The 25,329-nt window shown below is 41.2% G+C and overlaps 3 protein-coding genes across 3 annotated transcripts; 2 read left to right on the plus strand and 1 right to left on the minus strand.

Moving 5' to 3' along the window:
* Nucleotides 1-2,535: 2,535 nt before the first annotated feature.
* On the minus strand, nucleotides 2,536-7,964 carry eloal (elongin A, like). The gene is made up of 11 exons (XM_047603219.1): nucleotides 7,775-7,964; nucleotides 6,783-6,839; nucleotides 6,562-6,674; nucleotides 5,557-6,469; nucleotides 5,376-5,475; nucleotides 5,131-5,298; nucleotides 4,942-5,039; nucleotides 4,201-4,381; nucleotides 3,588-3,702; nucleotides 2,980-3,089; nucleotides 2,536-2,761 (listed from the first exon to the last, which is right to left on the minus strand). Exons 1-11 carry the CDS (start codon nucleotides 7,850-7,852, stop codon nucleotides 2,700-2,702), a joined length of 1,995 nt encoding a protein of 664 aa, XP_047459175.1. The 5' UTR covers nucleotides 7,853-7,964; the 3' UTR covers nucleotides 2,536-2,699.
* Nucleotides 7,965-8,551: 587 nt separating this feature from the next.
* klhl31 (kelch-like family member 31) lies at nucleotides 8,552-12,365 on the plus strand. The gene is made up of 3 exons (XM_047603218.1): nucleotides 8,552-8,651; nucleotides 9,459-10,663; nucleotides 10,753-12,365. Exons 2-3 carry the CDS (start codon nucleotides 9,489-9,491, stop codon nucleotides 11,483-11,485), a joined length of 1,908 nt encoding a protein of 635 aa, XP_047459174.1. The 5' UTR covers nucleotides 8,552-8,651; nucleotides 9,459-9,488; the 3' UTR covers nucleotides 11,486-12,365.
* Nucleotides 12,366-14,821: 2,456 nt separating this feature from the next.
* On the plus strand, nucleotides 14,822-25,063 carry gclc (glutamate-cysteine ligase, catalytic subunit). Its single transcript, XM_047603720.1, has 16 exons — nucleotides 14,822-15,453; nucleotides 16,259-16,371; nucleotides 18,958-19,140; nucleotides 19,751-19,864; nucleotides 19,992-20,050; nucleotides 20,181-20,317; nucleotides 20,447-20,521; nucleotides 20,853-20,969; nucleotides 22,104-22,242; nucleotides 22,333-22,445; nucleotides 22,550-22,642; nucleotides 22,728-22,832; nucleotides 22,919-23,000; nucleotides 23,079-23,188; nucleotides 24,115-24,235; nucleotides 24,333-25,063. Exons 1-16 carry the CDS (start codon nucleotides 15,304-15,306, stop codon nucleotides 24,512-24,514), a joined length of 1,893 nt encoding a protein of 630 aa, XP_047459676.1. The 5' UTR covers nucleotides 14,822-15,303; the 3' UTR covers nucleotides 24,515-25,063.
* The last annotated feature ends 266 nt before the right edge of the window (nucleotides 25,064-25,329 follow it).

The raw sequence follows: 25,329 nt of genomic DNA on the forward strand, positions 1-25,329 counted from the left end.
TGGGCCCGTCCCGCACAGGGCCGCCATGATGGGGCATAGAGGACTGACTCAAACCCTGCCCGCAGGGTCTATTCAGACAAAAACAGTGTCTGAATTACCCTTCATGTGACACTAACTGAACTTTTACTGCAATTAGACGCAGGTTAAAGGTATTTATGCTGCATTTACATGTTAGTTTTTCAATTTTACGCGTATATATTCCGCCCCAATCAATTTACCGGGAGACGCATCGCGTCCTACTGTGACGATTTTACGGATTATAAAATAAAAGTCAAAGACAAACATAACAAACTACCAGCATGCTTAATTACGTTGAATGACGTTTTAAATGCAGCAGTTGCAATTGTGTATTTCCGTAGTAAACAACCTACAATAAAGTGAAATTATTATGTTTCGGCCTTTTGAATTTGAAATCCATATAAATTAAATTAAATTAAATTAAATTAATTAAAGACTGGCTTGTGTGTGGGCACACACTTTATGGCCACTTTATTAACTACACTTGCCCAGCACTGAGTCTGACCTTCAGCTCATACACATCAGCCACAACATTATGACCACTGACAGGAGAAGTAAATATCATTGACTTTCTTGTGACAGTTCAGTGTTCTGCTGGGAAACCTTTGGACCTGGCACATTCATTCATGTGTATGTACCCCCACCCCATAGCAATGACAGTCCTTGATAGCAGCTGGATGCCATTTTCAAAACAGTTCAGGAACAACTCGAAAAACATGAAAAACAGCACAGTTCATCTGTGGGGTGATCCACAGAGGCCCCTCCCTTCAACCCATAGGACCCAAAGGCCCCCCCACTAACAACATCCTGTAGCCAGATGCCACAGGACCCCCTCAGAAGGCCCATGTCTATTCTCTGATGAGGCACAACTGTTTTGTTTTGAAGAGGCACAAGGGAGACCTACGCAATTGCGGGGAAGTGGTTTTATTGTTGTGGCTGATCGGTGTATATTCACCAGCTATTTGATTAAAGCCAAAGTCTACTTTTTTCTCATTTCCGTGTTTGGATCTCAAATGCTTGAGGTACCACATCATCTATTTCAAAGGCCACTGTACATAAAAGAAATAGCTGCAATTCTTACCCCTGTTTATTCTATTGTACTTTTATGAATGGAGAAGGAATATTAATCTAAGACTCAGTTTGCTGTGTAACTACTTGACTAAACTCAATATGTGTCATGTAAGTATGCTGAAATAAGAGTTAGAGTTTGACACGGGAACCTTCTTCAAAACAAGGCCTCAAAGTGCCGCCTCTAATAAATCCCATTCCCATGTGAGTTAATGCTGAACCTTTAGTAATGTTGTGTCAACACAAACAAGAGGTGACAAATCACTGGTGAGCAAGAGTCTCATGGTACATAGTTGCCCGTGCTTTTGCCAGTTGGCAAACCAACCTCGTTAATGTTCATCCCTGTCATTTTTCAACCATGTCCAACAGTTGATCATTAAATTAAATTACCTTGAAGTCTGTTTAAATGGTTAAAAACACCACTTCCATGTCATGTTTATTTTGCCTATATCCAGGTCAAAGTTGAAGATCAGTTCCATACAACAGCCCTAAGCTCCTCTGGTGCTTCACTCCCACGTCACCACGGCCTCCAGAGTGATTAGGACTGCTGCTCTGACCTCGACCCATGCTTGTGCATTAGGATTAATAAATGACATCATCATCGGTCATTTGCGTCTTAATGGATCACAAAGTTTGGCCATTTGTGGATCCACGCAGACGGGTTGATCCTTCACCGCCTACAAATTGTAACAACTCTTACAAGAAATGACTAAAAATAACAGAATCTAACATGGTTTTAATTTTTAAACGTACCATGGGGGATTCTGATTTTACTTCACAAAAACCTCATACCTATAAATTAAACATGAGGAAGGATTAATGACGCAGACTGCCACAGGTGGTCCTGAAGGCAGCAGCAGTCTCCAACCTTCCCTTTAATATCTCAAACAGTTGTTCAAACGGATCCAAAAAAAAAAAATAAATATATATAAAAATAGACAGAAAGGGTCCTTGAGAAGCAGCAGGCAGCAGATGTCTTCGTCCATAAAAGACAATGGTGTCATCAGAGGAATAACAGCAGTCGATTTAAAATAAATGAAATAAATAAATAAATAAATAAATAAATAATAACACTGAAAATACATTTTGGATGTTTGAACCACATATTTACATAAACCTTTTGCTATTTAAAAAAAAAAAAAAACAAACAAAAAAAAAAACAATCCAATACACTACAAGCAATACAGGCTTTTAATTGTAGAAGGAGCAGTGTTAGAAGAGTTCAGATAATTGTTATCAAAGACGTATTAATGTTTAAACATAAGTGATGATGATGATAATCTAAAAACTGTACGGGTTAATGTTATATGTGCAAAGTGTTTGTAGGAGAAATGTACACACACAAAAAACCCACTCCTATGACCTCTAGAGGGAGTCATATCCCATTAAATAGCATTTACCGACTTGTGTTTATCTCAAACAGGCTCCAAGACAAAACATCAAATCAAGTGAATTTGCCAACTTCATTGTCCATTTAATAGTGAAGACAATTCACAGAAAAAAACATGACAATTACCCTATTGCCAGTATATTTAGACAACAACACAGAATAATCTTAAGTGAACATAGTTAATGAGAAACAGAGTACATTTAACGACATAGTATATGAGCCTTTATCTGCGTCCCAGCTGTTTTTTAAATGCCTTTAAGGACTTTGCCATCATTGGAGCAACTCCTGTGAGGACAACAAAAAAGTAAATAAATAAAACATTTATCATAATCTTAATCTGGTTAAAATAAATAATTAGGACATAAGTTACAGCCCTGCTCACTGAAAACCATATGAAAAAAATAAATAAATAAATAACCAGCTTATCTGAGAAAACCACCTTGGAAAGCTTGGGCAGAGTAACGCTTCCACCATAAATTAAATTTACACTCCTGTCAGCTCACTTGTTTTTTTGCGAGGATCTTGAGAGTTTGAGCTTCCTGCTGAACTGGTGCTGCTGGACTTACTGGGCTCGTTACAACTCGGCCGAGATCGGTTATCCTGAATCTTGGCACTGGAAACAGGAAATGATCAACAGAGCAGAGTATAACATGATCAATGGAGTATTTAAAAAACAATGCACATAAACAAAATAGGCGTCCAGCGCTGCATAACATCCCGTGTCGCAGCGGTTGACAACAAAAGACCTAAGGCTGTCTCCAACCAAAATAAAATCCAGTTTACCCAGCACATTGCTCCAATTCCTGTGTTTAGCTAGGCTCACCCAAACAGAATTTCACCCACTGTTATCACACGAGTCTCCGACAGGTTACGACCCCGCTAAGCCGGTGCCGTTTAGTGAGATCACTTTGTAGATGAGTAGGTTTATGTGGAAGAGGACCACCGCAAGGGAAGGTGTCCATTTTGTGACAAACAAATGCACATCAGTGCCTCAAAATTGATCTTTATGAATGTAATCAGAAAATATATATATATATAAATATATAAATGACACAAATATATAAGCAGGAAGATGAAATAAATGAATCATGGCCGAGCAAAAGAAACACACCTGCACCTGAGCTGAGGAGGCTGCTGAGCAGCAGTTCCATGAATTTCCTGCTGAATTCGCACGTCTCTCGGTGGCTTGGCAACAGAGTGAATAAATGCCATCTTCACCTGCCGACCTGAAATATATATATATATATATATAAAGGTGTGTACAGAAGGACTAAACTATATTTTTTTTACAATATACAGTGCCTCCAAAGAACCAATAATCTAGCCTCTTAATGTTTTGTTTCCAAGTTTTATTAGAACTTGACAATGAGCAACAAGAAAACCAGGATAGTAGTTTCAGGCGGTTGAAGCAGGATTGACTCATATATTGTTATTGCTGTGTTTCATTTATTTTTCCACTATTGTCATCAAGTTATTTAAAAGAATGGTTTCAGATCTGGAGAGAATATAAGCGTATTTCCTGACTTGCTACCAACTTCATTCTTCTAAAATCTCATTTAACCTGCTGTAGCTCCCACTGTTGTCTGAGAGAAATTCAGTTTACATGTAGCAGAGTTGACAATAAAGCCGACTTTGACTTTAGCTTTACTCTTGGCGACAAAATAAATGTTTATTTCTCCAAAATGTAAACGCAGTAGTGGCACAGCTGTGTTCAACATGCCCACCTTTGGGTTTGTTTGAATGTGCAGATACAATGGTTTGTGTCAGTCTTTGGAGTTTCCTCTCCCTCTCCTCAGACAGCCTGATGTACATCTCTTTCCACGATTCATACTCTTGAAGTTTGAAATCTTTGAAGTCCCTCTGACAGTGTTTTCCCCACAGGTGGTCTGTCGCTCCAATGTAGATCTGTGGAAACACACCGAGTGCTCAAAGTCCTTCACACTTTTACAACATCTCTTTAGACAGTTTAATTAAAACCACAAAACAGGAATTCAAAGAAAACGTGGACATTTCTAATCATGTTCTGTGGTGTCTGGAAACAGGATATTGTTAGTGGGGGCATTTGGGTCCTCTGGGTTGGGGGAGGGGCCTCTGTGGATCACTCCATAGATAAGAAGCCAGGTTAAGGCCTGTTTTTCATGTTTTTCAAGTTGTTCCTACCTATGTGGATCCACATCAGTTTGTGTGTGTGTGCCTGTGTCAGACTGCATCATGCCACCATAAATTAGTGTCATTGCTATGGGGTGGGGGTGCATGGTCTGGTCTAGGTGGGTGGTACATGTTTCCCAGCAGAACATTGAATTGTGACAATATGGTCAATGTGATTTCCTTCTCTTGTCAGTGGTTTTAATGTTGTGGCTGATCGGCGTACAAGCTGGAGGTCAGACCAAGTGCTAGGCAGGTGTACCTAATAAAGTGGCCACAGAGTGTGTGTGTGCCCACATATTCATACATCACATTCTTACTGGGTTGCATTCTTCGATGCGTAGCAGCTGCTCTGGCGTACACCTCTCCAGCACCGGCTCCAGGATTTCAAACGGGACTCCTCCGGTTTCATGAAGCACTGAGAAGAGATCTCTGCACCTGAATATGAGCCCAACAAACTAACAGACCTCAGAGCCTTAAATAATCCTGCCCTGGACTACTTTACTCACAATTTATGTTGTTCTGGAGAGCGCGAATGCACTGTTGGTACAAGCTCATCATAGCTGGGAGGGATGCGGTCTTGGCTCCGGAGTACACTTGCATCTTCTTCTTCAGTCTTTGGCCGGTGAAGACTGTTGTCTCCTCGGACACGTCACAGGAATCCAACTCCCTCTCAGCTTTAAAACCAAAACAAGTGTCAAGAATATGACATATGAAAATACAATTTTCATGCATTTTACTATACAGGCAGTACCTTTACTCTCAAAGTACACAGCACTAGAGGGTTTTTCACATTGAAGCAGAACAGCAGGTAAGGGAACGTTGATCAGGTCCATTATAGGCCCCTGAAACATCTAAAATACAAATGATTATTGTAAATATTAATTGATACTCTGCTGTACTCTAAAATCAAAGATTTCTAGGATCAATCATACCTGCGTTGGAAAGTCAACAGGCGACTTTGCAGGTTTTATACCAGATTCCTTTGTCTGTTGCTCTTTTACCAACGTCTTGATTTTTTTAGATTTCCTTGTTCCTGATCGTTCTTTTCTCTTGGAAACATCCACATCATAGTTCAAGAAAGATTCAAAAGACATGGATGGTTCCTTTTGGTCTTTGTCATCATCCTTGTGCTTTATTTTAGCCTTTTTGTGTTTTGAACGTCCCTTATTTTCAGAACCCGATTTGCGTTTTGAAGCGTCATACTTCTCCGTTTTTGTCTTTTTTCTCTTGTGAGTCTCAGAGCTCCTGGATATTCTTGCAGATCCTGTTTGATCATCGTGATCTTTGTCCAGTTTTAACATTGTTGTGCATTTGTCACTGGACTCAGATGGTGATGACTCTTTTGAGGCTTTTGTATTAGATTCATTTTCTGACCCACATTTTCCAGTCTCAAGGGTTTTCTCCCTGGAATCAGATCTGGATTTCTGATCACGAGTGCCCTCATAGTTGTTGCTTCCAATCAAAGCAGCACTGTCTCCTGGTTTTCTATCACTCTGACATTGTTTCTTCTTCTTCTTCAACAGGACAGAGTCGTCCATTTTGTCCTCCTGCATTTCAGTTTTCTTTGTCAAAAAGTCACTCTGCAAGATATTCTGGTTTGGACTCGGTTCGTGTTTTTTTTCCTGCTCCAGTTTTCTTTCCTGCTCCTCGCACTGTTCTTTCTCTGAATCAGCTTTCCTCTTCCCTGTTTTGAATGGCGCCTCATCTAAAGAATCCTGATTGTTACACTGAGATGTTATGAAGTTATCGTTTACGTCTACCGAACTTTCATTATCTGTACAGCTTCGATCATCCAGTCCACCCTTAACAGGAACACTCTCTGCCAAAGCCCCATCTTCACCGCAGCTGCATCGAGGGACAACTCAAGATTAAGATGTAAACCCATAAAACGTATACACAGTCAGTCATAGTAAACAGTAAAACAATAAAAACTTCACCTTGCAGATTCTTTATGGAGCAACGTCTTCCAACCTTTAACAAGCGACTTGGCAAATTCTCCAGCCAGCTCATGTCTGCGCAAGGAATTCACCGTTTTGCCAATTCCAGTTTCCTAATTTATATTTAGACATCGGTTAGTGCAGTCAAAGAAAATATAATAAAAATCATATATCATAATAACAAAAAATAATAATCTGTCATTTGCAACGCACAGACTCACAGCAAGAATGTCTAATGTGATATCCAGATCCTTGAGTTTCTGCAATATTTTTAGAACCTGGAAACACACAAGTCATAGTGTTAATATGCTATTAAAATTAGACTTTTGTGTCATTTATTTTTGGGGACAGAAAACAACTGGCATGTGAACTCCTTTGAAGAAAAACTCGACATGCCATATATGGTAGTGCTGGTTTTGGATCACCACAGTTGCTGATTGTGCATTCAGAGCAGAAGCTAAGTATGGGAACCTCACACACACCCACTTAGGCTGCTCCTTTTACTCCGACCTATAAATGGATAAGGCTGTTGCTGGTTGTTAACCCGTCACGTATCTCCCCTTACAACTGAACTGGGAGTTTTGCATTTCAAAATCGTCAACTTAAAACCGATCCAAAAAGGCACGGACTCGGATGAATATGTAAATATCACCACGCAGAGTGGAGTTTAAAGTGGCCTGCAGAGCGTCCCCCAACACCACCACCACCACTGGTGATGGACAGCTGACACAAGTTGAACAACTGGAGGAGTAGCCAATTTTAGCAGCGGTGCACCTCCCATTTAAACGGCCTGACCCCCCCGCGGCAAGGTACGTGGAAGCAAAAAACTGAGACAGCACCCAGTCAGCTTCTGTTCTCACATCATCGGTGATACACGGGAGGAAAGAGTCACGTTTGGGGTCATTAAGGCGTCCGGTGTGATATTTAAGCGGTTCTTGGTCAATATTCACACTAAATGCTAAATGGTTTAGTAAATGAATGGATCAAGGTTAACAGACTGTGATTTATTGGTAAGAAAACAAAACTTCTAGGAATAAGTTTGACGGAACAAAATTCTTAAATGGTGGAGCCAAAGGGGGGGGGGGGGGGGCGACGACGTTAAGTGTTTAAGAGATATCATTAAACGAGAATTGTGCAAACTCCTCCCTTCCGCTTCGGTTTATTTATTGTGTGAAAGTGTATTAATTAATTAATTAATTCGCATAGTATCTACCGTAGCAGGCGCTGTCGTGTCTGAGAGCTGAAGTTTGAACCGTAGTACTTTCTTCACCACATCTGACCTGCGGGCCATCACGGCGCTTCACGTGCAACCGCCTACGCACACAACACACCTGGCCGCGCGCCCATTGATGACACCGTTATAATGGGCGGAAGCGATCATGAGAGAAATGAAACCATACTCAGTAATTATAAAAAATTGCCTCGACTAATCATTTAATCCTTCAAATCAGAGACAACAATCAAATCTGCGAAATTTCTAACAATTATGTTGTTTTTTTTTCCAAATGGACACCTCTAAATGAAGTCTCTCTTCTATATCACAGTTTCCATTGACCAAAACATAATATATATATAAAACTCAATGCATAATTTAAGGAGATGCAGACTGTGGGAAATGTGATTTCTTTCCTTCGCCTTTTATTTAAGTCCCATTAGAATTCTGTCTGATGATGAAGGATTCATTAAAATTGCTCTTAAGTCTTGCAAGTGCAGCAAGTACTCTTCAATTGCACCACCCCATTTTACATTTACAGGATCTCTTCACAGAATCAAACTCAAAGCAATGTTTGTTTTCATTTGAGGAGTTTCTCCAAAAGTAAGGAAAAGTTCGTCATATGACGTCAAACTGACGATTCAGTATGTTGACATTGACTGATTGGAGGCTCTTGAGGGACACTATATGTCGGGGGATGTATAGTCCCTGCCCTCCCTGCCACATGCATTGCACAATAGTTGATTGGCACTCGCTCCCCTAGAGGAGGAGTTAACTGCATGTCTCTTTCAGCAGGGGTGACGGCCGGTCTCTCTCTCCTGCTCCAGTAACTGGAGGCACAAGTTCCTTCTTCACCAGCCTCTTCTTCAGTACTCAGGTAAGTGGGGATTTGCCTCGATCGACTGTTTGCCATTTAGTAACTAATTGGTAGCTTGAGACAGTTAACCCTCCTGCATTTGTCATTTTAGAATAGAAAATGTGCATGTCGCTTCAGATTTTAAACAAACTACATATTGCTGCTGATGAATTAAGATTAAACACATAGTAAGCCTCATGTCTGCCGAGGTTGTGTTTAAATAAGATGAGGAGTCGTTTTTTCCCCCATTTTTTATTAAGCCTTTTATCTTACAGGTGGCATTGATTTATTTAAGACAAACTGAAACAATTTATTACAGGGAATAGACTAAACCAAGAAAGTTTGCCCTAAACTGAATTTAAATATGCAGAGGACATGAGGACTGTGGCTCATGTCTCAAAGTCTATAAAAGGAACGTCATGGGTGAGCCAGCCAGTGTTGCTATTCCTGGACATGCTGCTGATAAATTGTGACAGATGCAGGAGCATGTTGATGTACTCGCATGCTTCGGCATCACCTGGTAGCACAAATGTCTTTTAGCTCGTCAGTGCCTTGTTTTGTCCAAATGAATAACTTAGAGTAGAGTGAGCAGCTAAAATGTTCTGAGATTTGACATTATTGATTCATTTGGAGCAAAGAAAACAGGACACTGGCCAGATGAAATCAAATAGTCCAACTGTTTTCCAGCACTGATTCTTGTCTGTCACAAACTGTTGTGACTTTATCAGGTTGACCGATGGGATCTGTCTTTGATTTCTTGTGCATCATTTTCAAGCTGTTCTGGACGTCTCAGATGACTAAATTCTTCATGTGTATGTCTGTTTTCAGAAGGTCTGGGTGTGTACTGCTGCAACAGCCATGGCACCCAAAAAGAACAAGACGGCCAAAAAGAGTAAAGGAGACATAAATGATATGACCATAATGGTGGAGAACAGCCCCGTCAGCAAGATTAACGGGTTAAACACTCTGTTGGAAGGAGGAAATGGCTTCAGCTGCATTTCAACTGAAGTCACTGATTCTGTGTATGCCCCAAACCTCCTGGAGGGTTTGAGCACCATGAGAAACGACAGCTTCCTCTGCGATCTGACAGTCTCCACCAAATCAAAGTCATTTGATGTCCACAAGGTTGTCATGGCCTCCTGCAGTGAGTACATTAGAAAAATCTTGAAGAAGGACTCAACCCTCCAGAAGATCGAGCTGAATGAGCTGTCACCAGTCGGCCTCGCCACTGCAATTACGTACGCATATTCAGGAAAGCTCACCCTGTCGCTCTACAGCATCGGTAGCACCATCGCCGCGGCCATGTTGCTGCAGATCGGCACTTTGGTGAAGATGTGCAGTGATTTCCTCATGCAGGAGCTCAGCGTGGAGAATTGCATGTATGTGGCCAACATCGCCGACACCTACGACCTCAAAGATACCAAGGAAGCCGCTCAGAAGTTCATGCGGGAGAACTTCATTGAGTTTTCTGAGATGGAGCAGTTCCTGAAGCTCACTTATGAGCAGATCTCCGAATTCCTCACCGATGACTCCCTGCAGCTCCCCTCCGAGGTCACAGCCTTCCAGATCGCCATGAAATGGTTGGACTATGACGAGAAGAGACTAAAGTACGCAGCAGATCTTCTAACTCACATCCGCTTCGGCACTATCTCCGCCCAAGACCTGGTGAACCACGTCCAGAGCACGCCTAGAATGATGCAAGACCCCGAGTGCCATCGTCTCCTTGTGGATGCTATGAACTACCATCTGCTGCCATATCAACAGAACATCCTCCAGTCACGCAGAACAAAGGTACGCGGTGGCCTCAAGGTGATTCTCACAGTTGGCGGACGCCCCGCCCTGACAGAGAAATCTCTCAGCAAAGATGTTCTCTACAGAGATGTGGACAACGTGTGGAATAAGCTGACAGAGATGCCAGCAAAAAGCTTCAATCAGTGTGTGGCTGTCCTGGATGGCTTCCTGTATGTGGCAGGTGGTGAGGACCAGAATGATGCGAGAAACCAGGCTAAACATGCTGTTAGCAACTTCTGCAGGTACAAACTGGTTCATCTTAACTCACAATTTGTCACGTTAGTTGGTGTTAAACTGAAAAATAACTGTGAATCCCTCTGATATTCTTTAGGTACGACCCCCGCTTCAACACTTGGATTCACTTGAGCAACATGATCCAGAGGCGCACCCACTTTAGCCTCAACATCTTCAACGGCCTCTTGTTTGCTGTCGGAGGCCGAAACGCTGATGGCGTTCAGGCCTCTGTGGAGTGCTACGTGCCCTCCTCCAACCAGTGGCAGATGAAGGCCCCCATGGAGGTGCCCCGCTGCTGCCATGGCAGCTCCGTCATCGACGGCAAGATCCTTGTATCAGGAGGTTACATCAATAACGCCTACTCCAGGGCTGTTTGCAGCTATGACCCCTCCACCGACACCTGGCAGGATAAGAGCAGTCTGAGCACACCTCGAGGCTGGCACTGCGCCGCCACCGTGGGAGACCGGGCCTACGTCATTGGCGGCAGCCAGCTGGGAGGTCGCGGGGAGAGGGTGGATGTCCTCGCTGTCGAATCTTACAACCCCCACAACGGGCAGTGGAGCTACTGCACGCCCCTCCACACGGGGGTGAGCACAGCCGGTATTTCCATTTTGAACAACAAGGTCTATCTCCTCGGGGGCTGGAACGAGGGCGAGAAGAAGTACAAGAAATGCATTCAGGTTTACAACCCTGACCTCAATGAATGGACTGAGGATGATGAGCTGCCAGAAGCTACGGTCGGCATTTCGTGTTGTGTCGTCACCATACCCACAAGGAAAACACGAGAATCCAGAGCCAGTTCAGTTTCATCAGCACCAGTCAGTATATAAGGGTTTAGATAACTACAGCAATGCAGTTTACATGTCTACAGGTCTCCAGCTTGTCTGTTGCATTATCTTGGTTCCAAACTCTTCGTACTCAGTGCTCATCAACTTGCTTATTAACAAATTATGATGATATTAAGTTTGGGAACACAATCTTCTAAAATATTTTTCATTAATTTGAAACTAATTAAAATCAAAGACAATTCAAAAGCCATGAAACAGTCTTTTTTGACTTAATAATTAACATATATGGCGTCATTTGGGCCAAACTAAACATGGCAAATAACCGATGTTATCATTTTTTTAGGCAAAATTCCTTCTGGGGCCAATTCAGCTAGGACAATTTCCTTAACAACTGTTCTATAGGAAATAAAATGTTATTTAAAACTCTAATGAAAGGTGCAAAAAAAAAAAAAAAGCTAAATGAATGTTTTTAGCAATACTGGGTTTTGTGACAGTACTGTTTGTGGTGACGAAAGCTACTGTGATACTCAAATACTTGAATGGAATAAGAAGCTGGGCTAAGTGTTGGCGTCGCCTGCCGGGAGTAGGTGCCTCTGATTAGTGTTCAAACGCACCACGCCGTACACACTACAGTCTCTTTATGTGCGAGACATGTGTAGTCTTGCACTTTATGTTGTGTGCGACTGCCATAAACACTATCAGTGAGAAGAAATCTGTGTTGGGGTCAAGGAGGTCGAAAGGGTTTGGATGTGACAGTAATAAACCATTTTGTAAAAAAATAAATAAAAATATAACTTGGGAATGGCATTCAGAGCCTGGGCTCTCCTGGAAGTCAGTACTGATGAATTCCTTGACTGCTCATGTCATTTTTTTTTTTTTTGTTTTGTTTTGTTTTTAAATTAAAGAGATGATGTATAAGCTACTCTGAGCCGTGGTCATTTATTCAAAATCACACAAAATATTGCTGGTTTATATTTTGCAATTGTTCACAGGGCAATTTTCTTTTCTTTTAGGAAGTAATGTCAACATTGGCATCTTAATTAAGTATAATTACTCCTTTGAAAGTGGTTTAAAAAAGATCTCAAATAACAAGTCAGCGATTTATTATCAGCAGACTTGCTTGGTGTTTGTAGACTCAATATAAATAAGACATTTGGAAGATTACATTCCTGCCGTTCATTTGATGTTTTAATGATTTCACTTCATGTATTTAATCCAACATTTGCGTTATCAGAGGGTATAAATGTCTGTTTTTTAACATAGTGTTGTAATATTTAAGGAGATCACAGATTGGATTTCGTCATCCCCCTCTTTATCCCTGTTCATTGCACTCTGAAGGTTTACAAACGGGGTCTGTGACATTAGCCAAAAACAATACACACAAATATGTCACATTATGCACAGTACTTTTTATTTTCTTGTCTAAATCCATTAGTCCCAAAGAGTGTGATTGTGTCACGTAAGGGGATTTTATTTGCCAGCGCACAACACTTTTTTTTACAAGCCAATTGGCTTGCTTTTCTTTGTTTTGCATCTGCATACTGGACAAAAGTAGGTGAAAGAAAAGACAAACAACGAGCCACAATACCCTACTGCAAAGCAAAATAAAGTCAAATATCGGCAAATGTGAATTTAAAAATCCTTTAATGGAGATTTTTGGACATGTGATTGTCCAAACAGGTTTTAGCAATGATGTGATGCAGTTAATTTAAAGTCTTTATAGGAGGGGTCGTCACATCTCGAGTTTGTTAGTTTTTTGTAAAAATAAATAAAAATAAATTAGTAGCCTAGTTTTAAAAACATAATTAAATGACCTGAACATACATATTTTCTTAAAGTATGAAATTTGAATCATTTAGGTCACGTTACAGCAGGGAAACATTTGTTTTATTGTTTGATGACCTAATTAAGCACAGGTGGTAAAAACTCTTCCTGTGCACCAATGATCATTGATCAAGTCTTTAATAATAATAGTAATAATAAAACATGAACAGAGTGGTGAGGCTGTTTATCTTACCTTGATTATTTCATGATTATTTCACTTCAGTATGACTTGCATTTAGAACTTGCCAGTCTTTACTTGAACAATCCTCATAAACTTTCACATGAGTCAAAGTCAACCTCAATAAGCTTTCTAACAGACATCAAGATAGTGGAAGTGACTTTGCAGTTTTAGTTATTTGCTTTTAAATGAGGATAATGAGGTGATAGAGTCAGCGTTAAACCACGTTCTTATGTGGGGCGGATAGGAGTGCCGATCGTTGCCCAACATCCTCCATTTTCACCATTCCTACATAAACAATGGAGCTTTCACAAGTGCTGTGTCATCATTACAGTCACATTTCCAACTGGAATCGATGTTGCACACGGTCTAGACTCGGTCTAAGCACGGTTAACATAAATACTACAGAATTAATGAGTAAATATTAATATAGTGTTGTTGTTGTTGTTGTTTTTAAATAGGAAAGACAAAAATGCATTGTACTGTTATGTAAACACTTTCTTGATTCATAGCTTTTGTTTTGTTTTGCTTAGTATCCTGGATCCAGAAGAAACAATGAACTCAACATGATGGTAGATTTGCTTTCTAACAAAAAGTACCTTTAAGCTTCGGTAAATAGTTCCTAGTTGATTTCTAAATTAAAAGAAAAGTAATTTGTTTGTTTTTAAACAGTTTTTGGCTCTAGTCCATCAAATTGTGAGGATTTGGTGCTTTTCTTCATTGTCTAAATAGGCAGTGACTAGTAAATTGGTTTTCCTTAACTGTATCTGAGGGAAAAATATTACCACTTCATGTTTGTCATGACATTGTCCTGTAGTAGGGTTGGGGAAGGTGTGTTCATGATAAGATGGCAAAAAAAAAAAAAAAAAAATGAAAGTATGTGGTTTAAACACAGTATTTAATGAAGGCGTACATTATCTTTATTGACCTTCATATGTTTAAGTTTGTTTTGCACTTTACCTTATCTTGTCATTGAAATTCAGTTTATATTCTTTATTTTTTTTTTACCAAATGACAGCTTTGTGACACAGTAGTTTGACATTAAAACACCCCTAAAGCTCCAACCCGAGAGTCACCCCAGTAACTGTCTGGTCTGGGTGGGTGGTTACTTTATTTTTCATCATATGAATGCCTGACGAAAAAGTTTCCCCGTAGAACATTGTATTATCATGTTAATCAGTGGTGGTTCAGTGGTTGTAATGTTGTGGCTGATAATGTATCATGACCTGGATCTTTTTTCTAGTTAATTTGCGTTTGATCCCAGCATCGCTCTGATTGACAGGTCGGTGGGAGGGTCCGAGCGGCGAATAACGCTGAGTCATGGTGACGTCACCGCGCTCCGCCCCCCCCTTGACCACATGACGTGCGTAAAGTCAGGAGGGCGTTCATATGTTCAACAGAGAGAGCACACCGACAACAACCTCCTAGTTACCGGGCTCACAAACTGTCATTCCCAGACAGAGCTGCACATTGACCAGCTCGCTCCGTGGCTGTTAACACTGATTAACTCGCGCGTGTTTTTTAGTGGAGGAGAGCCGCGTTATCCACTCACTTTACGCGAGCTAACCGGGCATTAGCAAGTGATGAGCAGGGGCCTGCTTCTTCTGGATGCCCAGCTAAGGTTACCGACAGGGCACGCCGCGTAACAGCGCCAATAAACTCTCCATTCAGCCCGTGAAACTCTCTACGGACCCAGACTTCTTTTTTTTTTCCACCGCTCTTTTGGACCTACGCTTCATGCAAGCTCCCTGCGAGTTGCACAGACACGCTAGTTAGCTACCGCTCCTTGGTGCAGCTTCAGTGCGAGCAGTAAAGACACACGCCGGCCGCCCGTTTCCACTTCCAGCCTGTCTGTGCGATGGGTCTGCTGTCACAGGGATCACCACTGAACTGGGAAGAAACCAGGAAGTATGCCGACCACATCAGAAAGCACGGTATCATCCAGTTTCTGAACATCTACAACAAGGTGAAGGAGCGTCAGAAAGATGTGCTGAAATGGGGCGACGAGGTGAGAAGCGTGTCTTTAAATCGAGCTGGACGTGTCTGTGTGTGATGATGCATTAGATCTGTCGGACACGATGGCTGCGTGTGATGCAACAGTGCTCTGTTATTGATGTAGGAACCTGATTTCATTTCTGCACCCTGAACGCAGCACGCAAAACTCAAATAAACCTACCAATTTTAACGCTATGTAGCTCGTTATGCTGCAGTTGCTATTGTGAACTTTTATGTAAGTTGATAGTGAAACTTTTTATTACTCGATGCACTAAGGACTTTATAGCTGTTGAATATCTCTGTATTTGTAGACTAGCAGGAATATTTTTACAAGAACCAGAAACCCAAGGCCTTGACTTGTGTTAGCATTTAATTTCTCAGCAACAGTAGTGACTACAAATTACAGCTAGACGCTCCTCCAAAAGTAAACAGTTGGAGGCTATTTATCATGCCTGCTCTACTTGTGTATTTCTGGTGGGCCTGGTTGTTGCCAGCTGCAGTGTTCATTCATTCAAAACACCGGTTTGCACTTGTAGTCCGTGCCTGCTGCCCGGCCACAGAACAAGTGTTTAGATTTCAAACGTGGAATGCTGTTGTTATAGATTAATCCCGCTTTCAGACAGGGGATTACAGGCCAGTGGAGTCAAAGTCAAGGAAACATAACTGATGGATTGGAGTTGATGTGATGGCGTCCACGTCTGATCTTAAAAAACCTCGTGCCGTAGTCTGGCGCCAAGGGAAAGCCTGGTTTAGACGTGTATTTCTGTTGTGTTAATGAGCGTTGTTTTTTTTGTTTTTTTATTATGGTTCACTTGTAGGTTGAGTATATGCTATTGGAATTGGATGACAAGGATGAGAAGGTCCGAATTGTCCTGAGCGGCGGGGACGTCCTGGAGACCCTCCAAGACCAGGGTGAAAAGGTCAATCCCAAGTAAGTATACTTTTCACTGCACATGTCCCACATGATCAGCTGAAACTCTTACAGATATTAAAACATGTAGATTTCGTTTTTGGTGCTTACGCACAGTCTCAGAATTCCACGCGTGCACGGTAATTTATGCAACGATCCGATACCATGTTTTTCCGCTCGGCCGTGTTCTTCCTTCTTCCCTCTAGCTCTTTTTGTAAAGTACACCACCAGAAATGAGTTCCGTGCTGTTCTTAAGTTACATGTATTGAAATAATAGTTGCACATAACTGCTCCTGCACGTGAGTCTGCATCAAGGCCTGATACACTCCTCCCCAGAAATGTAACTTGGCAGTGGGGCAGACAACGACACCTGTGATTGGTCCAAATTGCATTTCCTCATTCATTTCTTGATGCACCTCGATAAGCACAGAAAATTCACTATGTCAATAAGCCAGCACCAATGTTTATGTGGTTTCTGTGCCTACAGCAGTGAAACCACCCTAGCTTAGACAACAGTTTCTGGTAACGTTAGCCACAGCTAGCCCCAATGTTGCCACTTTTAGTGGCGGTATTATAAAGCAAATAAAGACCTATCAAACAAAAGACCAGGGAGAGTTCACAGAGGAGAAGTGCCAAAGATAATCAATGAAGTTGTCAAGTTGCAGCTCCATGGTTAACTTTAAGCCAATTTTGTTAAGACACAGACAGATGTTCAAAAGTAAACTTGTTCTGAAGGTCTCTAGTTTTTATTTTGTCCCACCCTTACATCCTTGTATTCTTCCACCCACAGTGTTCTTGTTCTGGAAGTCAATTGTTTTCACGTATTCTTGAACCGAGTTAAACTGTGTGTAATAGACACACACTTTCATCAGTGTTTGTTTTGTTATCACAAAATCCACTATGCACCCACACTGGCTTTTCATTTAGCCTGATAAGCTTTACTGAGTCCTCCATTAACAGCAGTTGTGATTTTTCTGCGTAGTTCTGTTTGCTGCAGAGCACTCGGCCTGTAATGTAGGATTCTTTTAGTGCTCTTAGTTGTAGGTTACTCCAACATATGCAAAGACAAATCCACTTTGCATATAAGAACAAAGCTCCATTTAACTTCACCGTGATGAGATGTTAATGTTGTCGATGAAATATTTACAACAAATGTGTGCTGCAAGGCAGTGATACCTAACGTGTGGGTCTGATGGTCAGAAAAGCAGTGAGAAACTACAGATTTTTTTTGTTTAATACTTTCACCTCTTCACACTTTCAAAATCTTTAAATTAAATAATCCAAGAAGGAAAAAAAATCTGTCCCAAATTGAGGGCGTGGTCAACATTTCTTCACTTTTAGGAGTCACAGGTTAAAAAGATAAGGAGGCAGCTTTATGCTGCAGGCAAACACTAATATCTCATCACGTGGCGTCACACACAGAATTTGCCTGCAGGCCTTTTTGCAGCTCACTGTCAGTTTGACTTTTAAAGTCACCGTCTGCCCATCATTCTTATATTACATATGATGACTGACTGACACACTGGAACCTCAAGCTCCCTCGTGTTGGAATGTTTACTCCCATTCAGATCGTCAGACAAATATTTCCTTTCATTCAAAGTGCCATAAGTAAACTAAGATTTAAATGAGCAAGTCACAGAGGAGCTGTTTTTCCAGACATGTTTCATTAAAGGCCACTAAGCTTGGAATGTATCATCTGATTAGAGAACAATCCCGTTTTTAGAAGCAGCTGATTAAAAAATACTTAACTGTTACATTTACAAAGGGGGTCCTTTGAGCTCATCAATGCTGTGGAGTTATGAGTCGGAGAGAGTTCATCGCTTCCAGGCACACTCGAATTTTTCCGTTTCGTTTTTTTGTCAGAGCTTTTCCCTCCTCATGTTTGGGAAGTTAGAAACGACAGCCAACAGAATAATTAATTGACTTAATTGTGGCGGTGGAGCTATAAACCCACAAGAATGAAGTGATAATAATTTATAAAATTATGAAGCTATACCTGTTTTTAATTGAGTTGTTTGTTTATTGAGAATAATAATAATAAAAAAAACAAATGGTTTTGTCTCGGTAGAGTCTGTCTTTTAGCATAGCTGATGACAAGGTGTTAAACTGTTTAATTATATAAGGACGTGTTTATTTATTTGTTATTTTTTAGAAAAAGTAAATCTCTAAAATATAAGGATATATTGCCCGAGGAGCTCCAGCCATCTGCTGACCTGAACTGCTGTAAAACTTTCTTTAAAGAAGAGGAATTCTCTGCAGGCGCTGTAAATGTGTTTGTACAGGCTCCTGAGTGTTATGTTTGCATGTTGCCCATGACGTCGGTCTGAATCTGTGTAGCCCACTTCACCCGGGGGAAACGGCCGCGGCGGTGAGAATAGTAGAGCCAGTGCATTCCTCATTACTGCCCCTCTGTCGCACACACCAGAGAGCACGCTCTGAAGCACAAATACGCTGCGTTCGCTCGCCCTGCCAGGAATTATGGCTGATATATGATAAAGAGACAGCGGGTGGTTTATTTAATCACAAAGGTCACTGTGATACTGGGAGCACAGGCTTCCTCCGCATTGAATCACTTACAAATGTTGTTGTTTGTGTGTTTTGCTGCAGTCACCCTACACTCTGGAGACCAGAGTATGGCAGCTACATGATCGAGGGGACTCCGGGGCAGCCGTACGGCGGCACCATGTCCGAGTTCAACACCGTGGAGGGCAACATGAGGAAGAGGCGACGAGAGGCGTCATCTGTCCTGAACCAGAATGAAACCCTGTGCTCCATTACCGCCTTTCCAAGGTACTTTGAAATTCAAATGCTTCCAATGGTTTGCAGTGATTACGTCATTGACCATAAGGTGCTTGTAGGGGCTGATTGCATTAAACTGGGGCTCTGCAACGTTTTTCAGGCCAAAGACCCCAAACTGGTGGAGAGATTAAGTAGGGACGTCTTACCACTATATGTGTTCTATGTTAAACTCGACCTAAACATACATTATTATCATTATTTTGCATTCAGTATTAAGCTGAAGACCTATGCATTAAACTATTAATTGTCGATCAGTTGACTAGCAAGTGGACAGAAATGAATAGGCCACAAATCTGGTCATGACAACATAATTATTTTCTCTATCATCATACTTTCTAGATTTTGAAAGGCGGTCATCCCATATGATTTGCATGTCCTCAATTAAACTAACAAAGTAGGGTTTTACAAGTGCTTAAAATGTTTAAGGTGCTCGAGGAAAGAGATCTGGTTAGTTAGGGGCCGATCTTTACTTGGATTTACATATGTGACATGGCTAATGAGTTACTTCATCAAAGAACTGATTGGTGATTATTTAAGTTACCTGCAGTCTTAGAGGAGTTGCATACATTCATTAATTTTTAACTTTTTTTTCTTTCTGTAGGTTAGGTTGCCCAGGTTTCACCAAACCAGAGTGCCGGCCGACTCCCGTTGAGAAGGGAGTGTCGAAGTCGCTGTTTTTCCCAGATGAAGCCATCAACAGGCACCCAAGATTCAGGTTAGACTTTATGGTTAATAAAATGTCATAAATTTGCAAAAAGCCAAGCTTTCACAAGATTCAATAATCTACCAGAGCTGATCAGAAGCTGACAGGCAGATTACAACTACGTCATGTGCTTTTTCAGCACCCTGACCAGAAACATACGTCACAGAAGAGGAGAGAAAGTCGCAATAAATGTGCCAAGTAAGTTGGAGAAAAACAGCTGTCGATGTAGTCTAATATGTGATGTGTGGTTGTAAATAGTCTTTAATACTTGTCATGTTCCTTCTCATACTCCATGCAATAAATAATAAAATCTAACTTCCTGTTCCAGTCTTTAAAGACAAGTGCACTCCATCTCCATTTGTGGAGGAGTTTCCTGAGGACGATGGCGAAGCAGCGCGGGCGGCTCTGCCCGACCACATCTACATGGACGCCATGGGCTTTGGCATGGGGAACTGCTGCCTGCAGGTAGGGTCGTCTTCGCCTTTCTGTTGTCAGTCAGTAACGTCAACGTGGATATGGTTTGACTGTATCTCTACGGTCCTAATGAGTGATTTATGAATGTACTTTAGCCTCTTTTTATGGTGCACATTCCAGGTGACATTCCAGGCTTGTAGCATTGATGAGGCGAGGTATCTATACGACCAACTAGCGACGTTCTGCCCCATTGTGGTGAGTTGATAAGCTCGATTATTTAACTTTAATGACATATTTTTTTCAGACTGGACTAACAAAAATATACAACATTTATCTGAGTTTGTGGTTTTATTTCTACAGTCACAGTCGTCATTTTACACACATTAAGCACACGAGCGCTACTTTAAAAGCAGCATCACTGCAAAAATAAAACGTTCTTGTCGTTGATCTTGTCCATGTGTGTTTTTGTTACGGAGCAAATTAGTATATTTAGTCGTACTTTGCATGTACTTTCCAGCCCAGTCTGTAATTTTGAACTGATCTTTGTTCTCTGAAATACACTGAGTACAGTTTCCGCTCTTTGCAGATGGCTCTGAGTGCAGCCTCACCCTTCTACAGAGGCTACGTGTCGGATATCGATTGTCGCTGGGGGGTTATTTCTGCCTCGGTGGATGACAGGACACAGGAGGAGCGCGGGCTGAAGGTGAGCCGAAGCAAAGCCGAAAGCCGCCTTTAAGTCGATGACGATGGGCGGATATTTAAGAGGCAACTACGTGCTTTACTTAGATGAACCAGATGAGGTTTGGGAAACGGTTTGATTGAGTCGAGCTTCTCTTTTTTTCTATCACTAGACGCCATTAATCATTGCTCACATCCCTGAAGCCCCAGGCTAACATGTGGGTTGGGTTAGTTGAGCTAAGGCAGCAGGGAGTGGCCCGAATATAGAGGGTGGATTTAAAACCTCATGCTTGTTTTGTCATTTTCAAATTTTGCATTCATCTAAAATACATCACAACCTAAAAAGGGGAACGTCATCCATTTAAATATATTAATAGTGTAATCTAATTCTGCCAAATAGTTTATACAGACACTGATGGTGGAAACTTCCTCTACACGTGAATCATGTGCTTTGTTTAAATCTTTGAACCTGAAGGCAGATTTCTGGCGGCGTTTCAGAAGGGCCTTAACCTGGAACGCAGCATGTCTTGTTAGGCTCAGTCACAGAGAGTGAAATCATGTGTGTGCATCATTAGAACTTAAGCCATCTGTGTCATATAACAGTAGTATACAGTCAAGTTTTTTTTTAGTTTTACTGATAGGAAGAAGTCACATTAAGTGTTTATTTCACATGACTTTATGTATTAAGGTCAGTAAATCAGCTCTAGTCCTGTATTGCACATCTGTGGCTTCTATCTGTTTTTAGTTCCTTTTGGTTTAAGTTGATTGCACATGTAGTTTCTGTTTTCCTTTTCATGAAGAGACCAGAATAGGGTAGATTCACAGCACTATCTTTCTGCAGGATGTAGAGGTACAAACTGAAATGAAACAGTTATTGTAAAACCGGATAGGTGGTTTTCATTTAGACATCACAGCGTGTTTTTCGTTTACTCAGACTTCAGATATTCAGATAAGGCATTTCTGCGAGTATTTGACTTCTCGTGTTTGTGTTGACGCCAACTGTTGGCAGTGGATTAAAATATCTGTTTAGCAAACCTGTTCTACCTGTCACGACTGAGTCAGCATTTGTTGTTATTGACATCATGTCTTGTATTCAAAGACAAATGCACCGACTGCTGGAGATTTAAATGTGACTTTTTAAAAGACTTTTCTCTGGCAGCCCCTGAAAAACAACAAATACAGGATCTTCAAGTCGAGATACGACTCGATTGACAGCTACCTGTCCAGCTGTGGTGAGAAGTACAACGACATTGATTTGACGATAGACGAGGAGATCAACAAGCAGCTGCTCGCAGCCGGTACTGATATCTAAACTATCACGCTCGTAGCCACAGTCAGAATTAATTTATGCGCAGTCCTGAAATAAACAACGGTTCTTTTGTTTATAGGAATTGACAAGCTGCTGGCTCAACACATAGCACACCTCTTCATCCGGGATCCTCTCTCTGTGTTTGAGGAGAAAATACACTTGGATGATGAAAACGAGTCGGATCACTTTGAGGTGAGGATCTTTTTCTTTCTTTTTTTTATTTGTATTCCATTTGTGTCTAAGAAGAAAACCAACCATGTGTATGAATTCATTGTATTTGATGAAACCTTTTGCAGAACCTCCAGTCGACCAACTGGCAGACGATGAGGTTTAAACCTCCACCTCCGAACTCTGATATCGGCTGGAGAGTGGAGTTCCGCCCCATGGAGGTACGTATGAACCGCGATATCTTCAGTCTTTATGTTCAAAGATGTCATATTTTTATTAAAAAAAATGTTTTTTTGGTTTTATCAGGTGCAGCTAACTGACTTTGAAAACGCTGCATACGTGGTCTTCGTCGTCCTGCTCACCCGAGTGATCTTGTCCTACAAGCTGGACTTCCTGATCCCCTTGTCAAAGGTGATTACAGCATTTTATAGAAAAGGAGAAACCAAATCACAAGAGAGCTTTTTGTGAACAGTGCTCTGATTTCCATCTTTTATTAGGTTGATGAGAACATGAAGGTGGCGCAGAAGAGGAACGCTGTCCACGAGGGCATGTTTTACTTCCGAAAGGACATCTTTAAAGGTGGGTGAAGTGGAAGACGCGCTCGATGCTTACGATGAATGCTGCAGGTTGGAGTAATGATGTTCTGTCCACCGACAGGCTGCAGCTCGGTCCCCGATGGCGCCGCCTCTGCTCAGAACGGCTTGGACGCTGACGGTGCTAACGAGGAGTACATGCTGATGAGCATTGACACCATCATCAACGGAAAGGTGATCATTGTCTCACAGTGGGACTCAACACTGTACAGGTCCAGGCTGAATCACCCTAACAAGGGCTGGACGTTCATGGTTGTCAGAGGATGAGTCTTGTTTGCTTTGGTGAACCCCTGACTTTTCCACGTCTGTGGTTTAGAGTAAAGTAGCTCAACAGTCACTGGATGGATTTCTATACCATGTGATACCTCAGGATTAAATGCTGAGTTTTCATGTAGCCTCAGCTGTACTTTGTGTTTAGTGCTACTCAGCAATTAACATGGTACAAAAATGTGCCTGTTTAGCAGTTTCATGATGAGAGTGTTATCCTGCCTCCACGTTATATTCTTTTAACTGTATTCAGGAAGAAGACAACTCTGTTTTTATCCTTTATGTTTTTAATTTGATAGAAACTTAATATTGAAACTGTTGAAATAATGTGGTCACAAGACAAAAGATCTTTTCTTTTTTTTTTGTTTTGATTAACGTTTGATTAACACAACCTTTGTAGTATTTTTGGGCCATGTTAAATGCAAAACATTTAAAATTATTTCTGGTAACCTGTGTACAGACTGCCAACTGGCTTTGTGTAAATTTGTGGTCTTATTTTTTATTTTTTTTTTATGTGTGGTTCCACACAGCACATCAGACTAGACCAATGACATCCTGAAATAAACCCTGAAGCAATCTGTATTATTTCACAACTCCGTCTTCCTAGAATTGAACGGACCTGTTATTTTTAACAAAATCATCCATTTTTACTACGAATAGCAGACTCATAGCTGACGTAAGATAGTTTTTCTTTTAATAAGACAACTAAAGAAAACACCTTAAAGCTTTGAAATCACAATCATTTTAGTTTTTCTCTTCCTCCTATTCTGTCGAAGGGGCTTGAATCTGTCTATAGCCATTCAACACTTACTTTTCTCCTCTCTTTTTTCCAGGAGGGAGTATTTCAAGGGCTGATCCCAATCCTCAACTGCTACCTGGAAAACATGGAGGTTGATGTGGACACCAGGTGCACCATTTTAAATTATCTGAAGCTCATCAAGAAGCGCGCCTCAGGTATTAATAAAACACTAAATGTTCTCCGAAGCAGATTATCTCCCAGCGCAGCTTCATTTCTAACCATGAACTCCTTCTCCCGCTGATCTTAAAACAGGGGAACTGATGACCATGGCCAAGTGGATGAGGGAGTTTGTGGCCAAGCACCCGCAGTACAAGCAGGACAGCGTCATAACTGACAAGATCAACTACGACCTGATCAAAAAGTGCGACAGAATCGCCAAGGGCGAAGAGCAGTGCCCCGAGCTCTTTGGAAACCCAGTTAACAAGTTCAAATGAGGAAAAACGACGTCTTCATTAATAGAAGCATGTGAAGAAAGACCAAATGAGCGGCTCAGAGAGGTCCAATTATAAGAGAATGCAAACGGCATGCGTGTGTTGTAAGGAAACACACCTGCATCAAATATATGTATATATACTGAATCAGATTTTTATGATTACAGAATTATTTTAATAGGATTAAGACATGCAAAGAGTTGTGTAATAGAAAATCAGATGTGTATTTATTTTTGTCTGGAAATTGAGCATATCTGTGTGAGAATGTAAATGTAGCAAAGGGTTGTACAGTAGTCTGCTTTTAATCCTGTGTTCTGTAAATACTGTACTTCTGCTCTTGAAAACATTACCATCTCTTCTTTTTGATGTGATCTTTCTTCCTGTTCGGGTGGGATCTCCCTTTCTTCTTTTTTTTTTGCACTTAGAGAAATGTTTGGCTTTGCTCTGCTGACATTGTAGTGGGACCTTGAAATTAGTGTTGCATTCAAGTGGAAATGGTGAACCATTGTTTGCAATGTGATGCTGTTTCAAAATAAATCCGTACAACAGTAAGTTAGTCAGTTTCCTCACTACTGTGAATAATACAGGGTATACAGTGACGTCACTGCCATCCGGGGTCACGCCCCTTGAGTGGCAAAAGCTTGGTGAAATGGCGTAGTAAATACAGCGATCCGGGAAAAATGGCTATAATTACATCAAATTAAGGACAATTGGACTCGACAATGATCTATACTAACTAGTTTGGAGTTGGAAAGTGGATTAGTCTCAGTTTTAGTCAGTTTTAGGTCATTTCAGTTATGATAACTGTAGCTAAATAA

This window comes from Mugil cephalus, chromosome 13 (genome assembly GCF_022458985.1).
Source record: "Mugil cephalus isolate CIBA_MC_2020 chromosome 13, CIBA_Mcephalus_1.1, whole genome shotgun sequence".
NCBI lineage: Eukaryota > Metazoa > Chordata > Actinopteri > Mugiliformes > Mugilidae > Mugil > Mugil cephalus.